Source organism: Hemitrygon akajei, chromosome 5 (assembly GCF_048418815.1).
Source record: "Hemitrygon akajei chromosome 5, sHemAka1.3, whole genome shotgun sequence".
NCBI lineage: Eukaryota > Metazoa > Chordata > Chondrichthyes > Myliobatiformes > Dasyatidae > Hemitrygon > Hemitrygon akajei.
The window spans coordinates 52,632,342-52,645,481 of NC_133128.1; the positions used below are offsets into that span (position 1 = coordinate 52,632,342).

A 13,140-nucleotide genomic window follows, 5' to 3' on the forward strand; every position below is an offset into this window, starting at 1 on the left:
AAGTCTTCCCTTTTTACTGTTTTTATTTCATATAGTTATTTCATAGAATTAATGTTTCTCTTTTCTTTGTTTTAAAATTTAATATTTTTAAAAATATTCAAAGCAATTGATCGTCTTTGAATGGGAGATTTGCAGACTTGTAGAATTTGTAAATTTGTAGAATTTTATTCTGGCTTACTTAGAACCATAGAACCATAGAACATTACAGCACAGAAACAGGCCTCTGCACCTGGGCCATATCCTTCCAAACCCCTCTCAACCATATACCTGTTCAAGTTTTTCTTAAATGTCAAAAGTGAGCCTGTATTCACCACTTCATCTGGCAGCTCATTCCACACTCCCACCACTCTCTGCGTGAAGAATCCCCCCCTAATGTTCCCTTTAAACTTTTCCCCCTTCACCCTTAACCCATGACCTCTGGTTTTTTTCTCCCCTGGCCTTAGTGGAAAAAGCCTGCTTGCATTCACTCTATCTATACCCATCATAATTTTATACACCTCTATCAAATCTCCCCTCATTCTTCTACGCTCCAGGGAATAAAGTCCTAACCTATTCAACCTTTCTCTGTAACTCAGTTTCTCAAGTCCCGGCAAACATCCTTGTTCTTCTGTCGTATGTCTGAATTATTGTTCTCAAACAATCTTTTGACAAATAGTTCAGAATTTCTAGAGTTAATTTATTATGATATATATCTTTTAAAAAAAGTTGAAATAATGTCCTATGAAATTAATTAGTTTGGAACCTGTTTTTCATGTATGGCATCGCCATCAAACCAACACAAGCATTAAACTACGATATACCAAGAGCTTATTATTTGTGTAACACATACAAAAAGCTGGAGGAGCACAGGAGGTCAGGCAGATCTATGGAGAGGAATAAACAGTCTGCATTTCGGGCCGAGACCCTTCATCAGGTTTGGAAAGGAAGGAGGAATAAGTCCAGAGTAGGAAAGGGGAAGGAGTACAAGCTGGAAGGTAATAGGTGAAGGCAGGGGAGGGAGAAGGTAGGTGGGTGGGAGAGAGGGAATGAAATGAGAAGCTGGGAGGTGATAGCAGGAACAGGTAAAGGGCTGAAGAAAGAATCTGATGGGAGGTGAGAATGGACGATGGGAGAACGGGAAGGAGGAGGAACGGAAGATGATAGGCAGGTGAAGAGAAGGGGTGAGAGAGGAGCCAGAATGGAGAAAGAGAAAGGGGAGAGGTGAGAAATTGCCAAATGTAGAGAAATATTATTTGTTCATTTTTGTGCATTCTTTAAGTATGCTGACCAAGCACAGGTTAAATCAAGTTGATCTGGGGAGATTCTGAAATTCATCTACATTTATTTTTATCAAATATTAATCAAATGCATTCAATTATTTCCAAAAGACAATGAAATCAGAGATGTCCAGGAAAGCTTAAATGAAGAGGAGTCTGAAGAGGAAAGTGATAAAGGTCTCGGTGACACAATAGATCCATTAAACATGGTAAGATAAAGTAATGAAAGGGTAAAAACATAATGCATGGTCAAGAGTTTATTGTGGAACTCTGATAAACAATTGGCAAATGAAATTAGGAGAGGTTAGCTTTTGGTAGGAATAATAAGGCCACTTGTATGTTGTAAATTAATAAGTTAGAAGTATTCAGCAATCAGGAAATAGAGATAATTAAGTTGGAAATTAATATGGCCATGCTGGAAGGATAGTGATTGAGGTAAATTTTAAATTTATCTTGAAACTTGTTTAGGTATTACTTGAATTAAAATGCACAAATTAAAGAAAATGCAGAGCTGGTTTACAGAAATTCATAAAGTTCAGTGAAAGATAGCAAGATAACCAAGAGGAGACCAGCTAGTTTTTAAAATTATGTGTGGAGTTGGCTGTATGGGCATGGGTGTCTGCATTGGTGAAGATTATGAAATAAATAATTATGGTCTTGAATACTTAGTGTGAGGGCCCATTCTCTCATATTTTTATTGAATAAATTGATGATAAAAGATCTAGTGTGTTTGCGGCATCTACCGTAAATTCTGGTGTATAAGCCGAGAATTTGGTCCTAAATTTTGGTCCTAAAATTAGGGGGTCGGCTTATACTGAGGGTGCCAACTTTGGAAAAATGAATACACGGAAGGCAGGTCATACTTATTGGCTGTTTTTGAGTCAAATTGGTTCCACTGTCGACGCATGAATTCTTTGGTTTGTTTAAACTCACATCTAGAGGTTGGAGTACGGACATCAAACCACTGAGGATGACTGCAATGTCCGTATTTTCAGCTTTCAGTGCTGCTTTTGTCTCACCTGACAAGTGTACTTTGAACACGTCGCAGTCAAGTAGCAACTTTTCCTTCCTGACACCTTCAGGATGTTGATGCCACACCTCTTTAACCCACTTCAAGCAATCCCCTTCGTCCATCCAGCAGCATTCTTGAACGTAAACAACAATTTTCTGAGCAATCTTTGTTTTTTGTCTCAATACAAGATCACGTCTATTCATAAACTTGGTGCACCAACTTCGCGTAGCTTTGAAATTTTCGCTGACCTCACGGTGTTTTTCGTCCCATTTCAATGCTTGAACTCGAATCATTTCTCTGGTAACAATGTATCCAGACGATCGCTGGTGATTTACTCACTCTAAAACTTTTTCTTCCAGTTCTGGCCACTGGCATGTTTTTCTGCAGTTTGCAGCATGTCCTCTGCCTTTCTCCACTCTCTCTTGTTTACACTAAACTTCTTAGCAGCTGCAGAATTATTTGTTCTTTTAGCAAAATCAACAACCTTCAGCTTGAAGCCAGCATCATATCACATTTGTTTTAATCTTTTATACATGGTGGTCGCAAACTCAATACTGAGTGCACGTACTGATCCTGCCACCCCGTGTTATGTTTTAATGAGATTACGATGGGCGCTAAATGGTTTCACAGGGGTTACATTTCAGAGGATTCTTTTCCATTGGAAACCTAATCCAAAATTTCTCTCCCTGATTTATTTATTAAGAATTTGCCTATAACACTCTACAATGTGTAGGCCCGTTTTCTTAGCAGGTACTGGTTCACAAAATTTCCAGGGTCCGGAGCCGGCAAAGCTGTGTACCTGTATGTGAGATCTTGTGATTTTTTCTGGTTAAATCAAAAACCTCTACAAAAGGGGTCGGCTTATACAAAGGTAACATGAAAAAGTCACTTTTTTAACCTTGAAAATGGGGGGGGGAGGGGTTGGCTTATACTCTGGAATATACGGTATGACAAATAAACTTCTTGGGCTTCCAAGTAGGTACAGGTATCAATCGACACCTGTACCTGCTTGGAAGCCTGATACCTAATCGATACTTTTACTGATTGATAACAATTTGGAGATTAGCTGATAAAAACATGACCAGCCAATGGGCTGTACTGTATGTCCTCTTCCCAAAATAAAGGTTCTATGTAATTATGTTAGTAGTTTGAAATGGCTTTGCAAATTAAATAATGGGAAATTAGCATTGCACAATAAGTCATGCTTCTCAAGTACTAATCTGCAAACATCCTCTAATTGTTAGAATGCTTCATATTTGTTTAAATAAGAACAGAAAAATCTGGTAATGCTCTGTATGCCAGGCATTGTCTGCAGAAAGAGAAACATAGTTACTGTTTCAACAGGACTGAGAACATAAGAGATAAATTAGTTTTATGTTGCAGAAAGGGAGGGGGAGTAATGGACAAAGCAAAGGGAATACAATGGATTCAGGTTAATTGCGACACATGGGGCCAATACATGGGACCAATACAGCCCAATTAAGTGGCTGCTCCAATTAGCGTTTTAAGTTTAGGGGAAGCTTTAATAACACCTTTAATGTCCTCCAAACACAGAACATGAAGCTTGGTAAAAGACATCACATCATTACATCATCATCTCAGACCAGCCTCGTAAAGTGAACCCTAACTCAATGTTGGTGTTGTGAATTATGCATATGTTTCCATCTATTACATAACCTTACAGAACTACCATTTAACTGAGCAACTTTATGTATTTAAATGAAATACAGAACAAAGCAGGACACTACCAATACTACTACAGTACTATAAGACTGTGTAATAGTTCCTAATAGGTACTAGACAACTGGGTGACCCGTTGGGGCACCCTTTGAGAGAAAGGTAGTGCAGTCTGATGTGACATTAAATTTTCTTGAATGCTATTGCTATCACTTTGCTTTGGAAATTGAAGAAGAAAAACTCAGTTTATTAGAAAAGAAAGACACGTCGCTAGGGAAATATAGCTCTCCTCATTTAACAAAGGACACTTTTGATGGCAACATTTCTGGTTGATCTGCCACCCTTGTGCCTTTTGTTGTCATTCTGGACACGTGCAGTCCTTTCATCCGCCGTCTCTTCATGTCTTCTGCTGTTTGTTGTTTGTCTCTGATCCTGAAGACGTGTATTTCTCAGCTCCTTTGTCTCTTCCTCCCTCCTCCTTCTATGCCTGTTTTTGTCATTCTGGAGACGTGCAGTCCTTTCATCTGCTGTCTCTTCATCTCTTCTGCCATTTGTCTTTCTCTCTGATCCTGGAGCCGTGCGGCCCTGTCCTCATCCGATTCTTGTTCTCTCCCTCTCCTTGCCGCTTCCTGATGACGTTTGGTGTCACCTCTTGACCATAATGCCCACCTTCTCTTTCCACGCGGCATAATTAGGCCGATCATATTTTTTTACCTTAATGCTGGATAGAAGATATGAAGCAGTAACACCAAGGCCTCCAGGATGCTGATTATTCTTGATGACGTGGTTGACGCTCTCCTAAATGGATGTGATATAGTCACCGCTGTCCTTTGACTGCAGCAAAGGGTTTGATGAGTGTCTCGAAGTACGTCATTACAATAAGATTTAATTATTTCTTATTGATGGGTGACAGTTAGATCTGTCCCAATCCTGCACATGCTGAATGTGACCGCTCGAAATTCCCAGCCCTGATGCTCCAGTTGGTGTTGCTGCTGAGGCTGGCCGTGTGCATGCTTCGTGGTGTCACGTCCCGTTTCTATGATGGCGGATCGGCTCTCGGGTGAAAGCGGGCTGTGTTAATTTTGATGAATGAGCAATTTTATGCGAATATATAACCCTGAACTTTGCCTGCATTCTTTTCCTGCAATCATTAGTATATTTTAAGTCGATTTAGCCAAAAAAAGTGCAGCTGTGATGCACCGTTTGCACTAATTGGAGGTCACAAACAGTCAAACAGACTGAGCATGAGAGTTTTAGTAGTATATAGATAGATAGATGGAGAAATTTGTCCAATGTATGCTGCTGGGTCTTTTGATTGACAGTAATTGAAGAAAATCAGCTTAGGCAGCTAGTGCAGATAATGGACTTTAAATGTTCATATTTTACGGTCAAAATAAAAAACAAAATGATCAAAATCACTGCTTTTTGAATTGGCATCAATCAGCCTGAATGGATAACATAGCACAAGCACACAACAACTGATGAAATTTAAAAAACTGTTTGCGCTAAGCATGGTGTAGTGTCTAATGGCCATGTGCACGCAACTGGCACTAGTTAGAAACTGGCAACTGACTCCTGTCCCAATTAAGCAGCATACTGTCCCAAATAACCAAAGGGAATTCCAACTATTTTCTTGATAAGTTCTTTATTCTTTAAAAGCGGCTGCCCCAATTAACCAATATCCCAATTAAGTAGAATCCACTGTCTTTCTGATATAATGAGGCTAGGATTGCTGAGGCAATGCCACTGTTTATGGAGTCATCTAATTAATAGATTGAGAGAAGTTAGAAAAGAAGCAGAGACTTCTAAACACTGAAATTTTGTGTCCTCTTATAGAAAGACTGATTAACTACTGTCAGGTGTTTGACTTAGCAACTTGTTTAAAAGAACAGTGTACATGTATTGTGTGCAAAATATGAAATTTCATTTCAAATTAAATCATACTTTAAGAGTTTCAGTGACCCTTGCAATGATTTCTTCTAGTGTGCATTGGTTGCATGCAGTTGAAAAAATTCTTTAATGCTTGTATGTTCTGTGCTCATCAATCTTAGTGGTGTGATTGAAAAGCTATGAATGAATCATTAAAAAAAACTGCAGATGCAGGAAATCTTGAAACAAAAACATAAAACTTTGGAAAACCCAGATCAGGCAGATTCTGTGGAGAAAGAAGTTTAGTTCATATATCAGATCAATGAACTCATTAACTCTCTCTATAGGCTCTGCCTGACATGCTGAGTATTTACAGCATTTCTGCTTTTATTTCATTTCTTCTCAGCATTACCCTTTAGATTTAGAATGGCTTTAATTAATAATCTTCTGAAAGTTCATTTATGGTTCTGAATTCTATATGAGTTTCCTTGCAGTTGAAGTTTGAAGTCTGATGTATTCTATTTGAGAGGTAGGTAGTGCTAATGAATTATATAAATAAAAATTATCCTAATTATCCTAATCCTAAAAATTATCTCTAGACACATACAATGATGATGAATCCTAAAGACAAGACCCTGACCTTATCACCTGTTCACAAGGAACAGGTAAGTGCGGTGCTGATTTCCTTGGAAAACTATTTATAATATTGGGAATTGTTCAATGTAACATTGAGAAACTAGTGCTATAACATTGGCCCTTATATCTGGTATTTAACACTCCATTTAAAATATAGTCTAACAATTAAGAATGCATTTTCATTTAGAGGTTTACCCTATAGGTTCTAAATAATGTAATGATGCTATATAGTTCTGAATTCAATGTTTGAATTTTCATTTAGAGGTTTACCCTATAGGTTCTAAATAATGTAATGATGCTATATAGTTCTGAATTCAATGTTTGAATTTTCATTTAGAGGTTTACCCTATAGGTTCTAAATAATGTAATGATGCTATATAGTTCTGAATTCAATGTTTGAATTCAGAACTATATAGAACACAACATATGATGTAAAGCTCTCTGATTCAGAAATGGCATAACTTTAAAACTAGTTGTTGCCGCCATTTTTCAATATACCAGAGATAACTATGATTCTCCAGTGGGCAATGTCCATGGCATTGTCACTGTGTAAACATTCTGAGGTAGTTACGATATAGCTGTCAATTCTCTTCGTGGTTCACAGTGAGTCATGCCTCCTTGCTGGTCCTGCTGGATGCAACTACTTCCCTATGTGGTAACTGAATGACTTGAACACCAATATGAACCACAGTTATGGATATATTGGCGACATCCTTGACAATAAGTGCTTTAAGCTATTAAGTGTGAAAAATCTTACTGCTTTTGCTTAAAATAATTGTAGAATGATGTTAGTTATTTATGCTGACTTAATGTAATTATTATTTTATGAGGCTTCATTGTAAGTCCTCGTCTCCTAGCCAAATTGAACAGTATTTGTTGCCTGAATATCTAACAATTATAATTTTTATCAGAATCCATCTCTTTTTGTCTCAATTAACTCTATTGATAATATGATTCTATTCAATTTACTTTCTCGCTTATTCTTCTGTCTTATTATTTGGTTACCATTTAAAACACAGAACTTGTTTGGGCATATATTCATCTTTTGCCTCTAATAACCTTCTTTATTTTCCTTTTCATTCATTGCTTTTCATTTGGAATAGAAGAAAGGTAAAAGTTCTGGTAAGGTTAATGACAGTGATAATCAGGAAGTCAAAAAGCCCACGAAAGCTACACAGCAAGCTCAGTCTCCAAGACAAAATCCACACACGAGTGTGCTTGAAGCAATCACAGAAGGAAACCATACCAAATGTAGCACCAAAGTCATTATCAATGAGAAAAAAGCCTCTGGCAAAAAAAATATAATAGCCAAAAAGGAACAGCCAACAAGAGCAAACGAAAAGCACTTGTATATCCGTGGTACGATAAATGAAAGGCAAATTAATGATGAAAACATTTCAAAACAAACTGAAGAAGCAGCAGCAAAAGAAGGAAGAAAAGTATTAAAGTGTGTCAGCAAAAGCAATGAAGAAGACAGTAGTGATGTCAGGAAAGGTTTACGTAGTCATACAGACTATAGAATTAATAAAGAAAATACAAGAAAGAGTATAAAAGACTCTAAATCAATGAAATGTTTACTACTAAAAAAGGAATTAGATAAAAAAGAGAACCAAGGGGAACAAATTAAACCCAAGTTTGTGCCTTGTGAAGAGCAGGTATGGGGTGATTTAGTAGGAGAAGTAAATGCAAAGACAGGAGAAAATAAATCACAAAAAAGCAATCTGAAAGTTGTCATAAGAGGAACTGAAAGGACCACTATTGAACATAAATTAATGCAGGAAGGCACAGGTACAGAAGAAGGAAGAAGAAAAGAAACTGAAGAGCTGAAGGTTGCATGCAGAACGTTTTCTAGAGATACGGAAAGAGATGAGAAAAATGGTGTATGCAGTCAGGAACAACATGTGGAGAGTATCGTCTTCAGTAAAACTAAAAGTGAGGAAAAGGCTGAAGAAATGGGAGATGATACTGCAGAAGTAATTTATAACCAAAGGGATATAACTGATCAAAACCAGACAAAAGCAAGAGAGAGTTGGATAGTAGCAAAGGAAGAAATTGAAACACAACATGAAGATGATATTGATGAAGAAGATGGGAATAAAGCGAATGAAAGAAAAGACAAAAGTACAGAAGCTAATGTGGACAAAAAGACTAGAAGAAACCGAGTTTATGAAAGAGACTTTCAAACATATGGAGATCAGATGAATAAAGTGGAAGTTCAGAGTAGGGTAGATGAGCAGGAGGAGGAAGAACAGCAAGAAGGTGAAAATAGAGTAGAAGAGAAGGAAAAAGGTGTGAACAGTGATGACGAGAAAGATGGAAGAAAGGAAGCTCTTGAAATGGAAGGAGAAGGAAAGAGCAAGGAAGAGAAGGAAACTGAGGACAGGGAAGATGAAGAAGAAGAAGAAGAAGAAGGTCAGAGTGGGGATGACAAGGAGGATAAAGAAACCAAAGCTGGTATAAACAGAGGTGGTGAGAGTTACAAAGATAAAGAGAAGAAAGGTGAGAGCAGGGAAGTTAAAGAAAAAAGAAACAAATGCAGAAGCAAGTCTATCAAAAGCACTGAAAATAAACTCATAAAAAATGAGAGGGAAGAAAACAGAGAGGAAAAAGAGGAAGAAGGTGAAAGTGGGGAAGAGGCAGAGGAGGAAGAAGATGAGGACAGGGAAGAGAAGGTGGGTGAGGAAGACGGGAAGGGTGAAGATGAGGATGAGGAAGATGATAGTGAGGAAGATGAGGAAGAAGAAGGTGAGGAAGATGAGGAAGATGATGGTGAGGAGGATGAGGAAGAAGGCGAGGATGAGGAAGAAGGTGAGGAGGAAGAAGATGAAGAAGAAGTTGAGGATGAGCTGGAGGAGGAGAAAGATGAAGATGGGGATGAAGTGGAGGAAGACGAAGATGGAGAAAAGGAGGAGGAAGGTGAGGGTGGAAAAGAGCAGGGGGAAGAGAAAGGTGAGAGCGATGAGGGGAAGGAAGAAGGTGAAGGTGAGGCTGGGGCGGAGGAGGAGGAAGAAAGCGAAGGTGGGAAGGAGGAAGGTGAGGCTGGGGAGGAGGAGAAGGAGGAAGAAGTTGAAGGTGGGGAGGGGGAAGAAGGTGTGGCTGGGGAGGAGGAGGAAGAAGAAGCGGAAGATGGGGAGGAGGAAGACAGTGAGGGTGGGGAGGAAGAGGAGGAAGAAGGAGATGGGGAGGAGGAGGATGAAGAAGGCAAAGGTGGGGAGGAGGAAGAAGGAGATGGGGAGGAGGAGGATGAAGAAGGTGAAGGTGGGGAGGAGGAAGAAGGTGAGGCTGGGGAGGAGGAGGAAGAAGAAGCGGAAGGTGGGGAGGAGGAAGACAGTGAGGGTGGGGAGGAGGAGGAAGAAGAAGCGGAAGGTGGGGAGGAGGAAGACAGTGAGGGTGGGGAGGAAGAGGAGGAGGAAGAAGGAGATGGGGAGGAGGAGGATGAAGAAGGTGAAGGTGGGGAGGAGGAAGAAGGTGAGGTTGGGGAGGAGGAGGAGGAGGAGGAGGAGGAAGAAGAAGGGGAAGGTGGGGAGGATGAAGACAGTGAGGGTGGGGAGGAAGAAGGAGATGGGGAGGAGGAGGAAGAAGGTGAGGCTGGTGAGGAGGAGGAAGAAGAAGGCGATGGTGGGGAGGAGGAAGACAGCAAGGGTGGGGAGGAAGAGGAGGAAGAAAGCAAAGGTGAGGAGGAGGAAGAAGGTAAGAGTAAGGAGGAAGAGGAGGAGGAGGAGGAATGTAAGGGTGAAAGGGAGGTGGAGGATGGCAAGGAAGAGCAGGAGGAAGGTGAAGGAGGGGAAGAGGAGGAGGAAGAATGTGAGGGCGAGGAAGCTGGTGAGGGTGGAGGTGAATGGGGAGAGGGTGGCGATGAATGGGGGGAGGGTGGTTTTGGGAAAGCAGAGAAGAAGGTAGAAGCAGAAGGTGAATTTGGTGAAGAGGAAGGTGAGGCTGGTGAAGAAGGGGGCAAGGAAGGTGATGGTGGAAGTGGGAAATATGAACTTGCAAAAAATAGAAGAGAAGTTGAAGATGAGGAAGGGGTGAGTTTTGAAGAGGAATCTGATGCAGAGAATTTTGAAGAAAACAAGTGTGGGGGAGGGAGAATTAGCAATGGAGGGAATGGAGTAGATGATGAAGTTGAAATTAATGAAGTAGATCAGGATGAAAAAGATGATGAATTTGCAGAGGGTGTGGAGGCTGAAAGCTTTGAAGCAGATAATGAGAGAATAAATCAATCTGAAGATAACATGAGAGGCAATGATGAAAGACGGAAACCCAAAACTAAAAGAAGCAAGTTTGTTTTGAAAGAACACATGGGTGGAAAACAAAATCAAAATGAAAAGCCTGGTATAAAAATGGGGAAATCTAACTCCAAGCAGTTTTGGAATAATGTGCTACCTCATTACTTAACACTGAAATGAGAAATGAAACCAAGCATATTAGAAAGTTATACATTGTTTGTTGTGCTCTGCAGTTGCTCACAGTACATAAGTTGGGTAAACACGTGCCTTCCTGCTGCTGTTCACTCCTAATTCAAAATCTGTATTCTTCTGTTTACGTTTCCTTTTTTTGTCGTATGTCTTTCATGCATTAACACGTGTTATTTATTGACCAATGGGGTTTTACTCTTTGTGATTTTTTTTGCGTGGTATGTTTTTTTAATTTCTAATGTATCATTTTGCACATCACGCATGTTCCTTTTATAATTTATTAAAGTTGTGCCTTTTAATATAATGGCCCAGAAAATGAAACAGAATAAATGACATAGGTCGGTATTATTTTATGGGAACCAAAGCAAGAAAATGAGATCACATTATGCCACATTTAATTTTAGCTTTTCATGAATAAGATAGGCTGTAAAACTGGATTTTGTTTTAATTCTGTCAATTTCTTGTGGAGTGGCCTATGTTAAAATAATGACAAATGTACCACAGTGTCATAAGATGAAGTGGCTTAGAAACCTCTCAATCAAATTAGCATTTGTCCTAAGGAATGACAAAATGTTCGAAATGGTCTGAAAAGGAGCTGTTAGACCACAGTCTGTAAATTGCATTTAAGGTAAGTTGGATAGTAGAATATTAAAGTCAAGGAATCAGTAGACAGTAGCACTTCAAGAATTTTAAATATTAAAATGGTAAAATCTGAGTGTCAGAATATAATCAGGAACCTAACTGTAAAACCCAAGTCGCAAAGACCACCTAAGCCAACAGATGCGAACAGGTGAAGGATGATAATAGTTCACAGCAGAATAATGATGAGCTCCACTGGCTACATTGGATAAGTGTCCAAGAACGAATGCTAATGGCAATAGCAACATACAGTAAACAAACCTCAAAAATTAAGAGCAGGAATAAAAAGTATTTGTTTCAAATACTTTTATATCTGAAATAGTTATCAGACCAAGAGCACTGAGTGATGATTAGCAGAGGAGATAATTGAAAAAGCAAAATATGACAACAGTATTTCATAAAGGTAATTTGCCTGCTCCTACATTCACAGTCTTTCTATCCCCTCCCCTCAGCCCAAGTAGAATATCTACAATTTGAACCATTCCTGCCTCACAAACAGGTCATTCACACAAAATTCCCACAAAAAGCAGAGTGCTTTAATTCTATACTACCAATAAATACAATTTTTATGAATGATATATAGAAGAAAATGTACACTAGTGTCTTAATAATTCTGTGCTACCTGGACAACTGATATGTTGCTTGTGAGTGCAACATATTACCATTTCAATATGTTACCATTTCAAAAGTTAGATTGTTGCAGGATTTTTTTACAGTTCAGGAGAAATGTTTCACAAATATGATTTCTATAAGTTTACCTTTGAATAGCTGCCTTCCAAGCAGAATATAGAATGGAGCTAATCTCACAATAAAATGTTTTTGATTATACAAGGTAGAGTAGCATTAGTCAAATTAATGATGACATGTACTATAATTGAGATTTATTCACTTGGGACATGTTGCAGGCTTTTTCATAGAATTTACCTGTATCTGTCATCCAAAACACCATAGGAATGCAATAGAAAATCTTTGAATTCTGCAGTGTTTCATGCAATTAAGCAGCAACAATCTGTATTTGTATCTGTTTATGCTTAGAACTGTTGTCAGAGTTACTAATCCATGTGTAAACAATGTATATATTTTCTTACTTATATACATCTGCAAGAAGTTATTCACATTTCACCAATAATGTTTGAAATTAAAATCATATATTGTATGCAATGGATTCCAGTTAATCAGGGCAGCTACTTATTTGGGACAATTCTTAAAGAACGAAAACTAATTGACAAATAGCCGTGATTTCCTTTGTTTGTTTGGAACACTGTGCCTCTTAATTGGTACAAGAGATTGTTGCTGAACAGTTTCTAACAAGCATCAGGCACATGCGCTTGTGTGGTCATTAGACATTACACTATACTTAGAGCAAACAGTTCTTAAATAGTGTTGGTTGCCTGTGCATGTGTTCAAAAAGTAGTGACACTCCTCTTGATGTATTCTCCCTAACGGAAACTGAAAGTCTCCCTAATATGGCAGAGATGCTCCAAAGGGAAACCAGAAAAGACTGCACACTGTCTCGGGTCTACATGCCACCCAAAATGAATGGAATGTGCAGCAGAAATCCCAGATCCCCCATTTTTAACAGTGCCTGGATGAACTTGCCTTGATGGAGGTTGCCTTAAGTGGGGATTGAGAGTTG

At 39.0% G+C, this 13,140-nt stretch overlaps 2 protein-coding genes across 3 annotated transcripts in view; both read left to right on the forward strand.

The window, feature by feature from the left end:
* The window catches only part of rpgra (retinitis pigmentosa GTPase regulator a), an 86,344-nt gene that overhangs the window by 48,658 nt on the left and 24,546 nt on the right, over positions 1–13,140 (forward strand). For both annotated transcript variants that reach the window (XM_073045561.1, XM_073045562.1), the window contains 2 exons: positions 1,368–1,465; positions 6,414–6,479. In XM_073045561.1, the coding sequence (XP_072901662.1) occupies positions 1,368–1,465; positions 6,414–6,479 (164 nt within the window). The remainder of the gene's footprint in view (positions 1–1,367; positions 1,466–6,413; positions 6,480–13,140) is intronic.
* Positions 7,504–10,856, forward strand: LOC140727420 (uncharacterized). Its single transcript, XM_073044701.1, has one exon. It carries the CDS (start codon positions 8,016–8,018, stop codon positions 10,854–10,856), a length of 2,841 nt encoding a protein of 946 aa, XP_072900802.1. The 5' UTR covers positions 7,504–8,015.

What these genes read in the sequence shown, in the direction of transcription:
- LOC140727420 (XM_073044701.1), top strand. Translation starts at nt 8,016, where the DNA reads ATGAAATGTTTACTACTAAAAAAGGAATTAGATAAAAAAGAGAACCAA.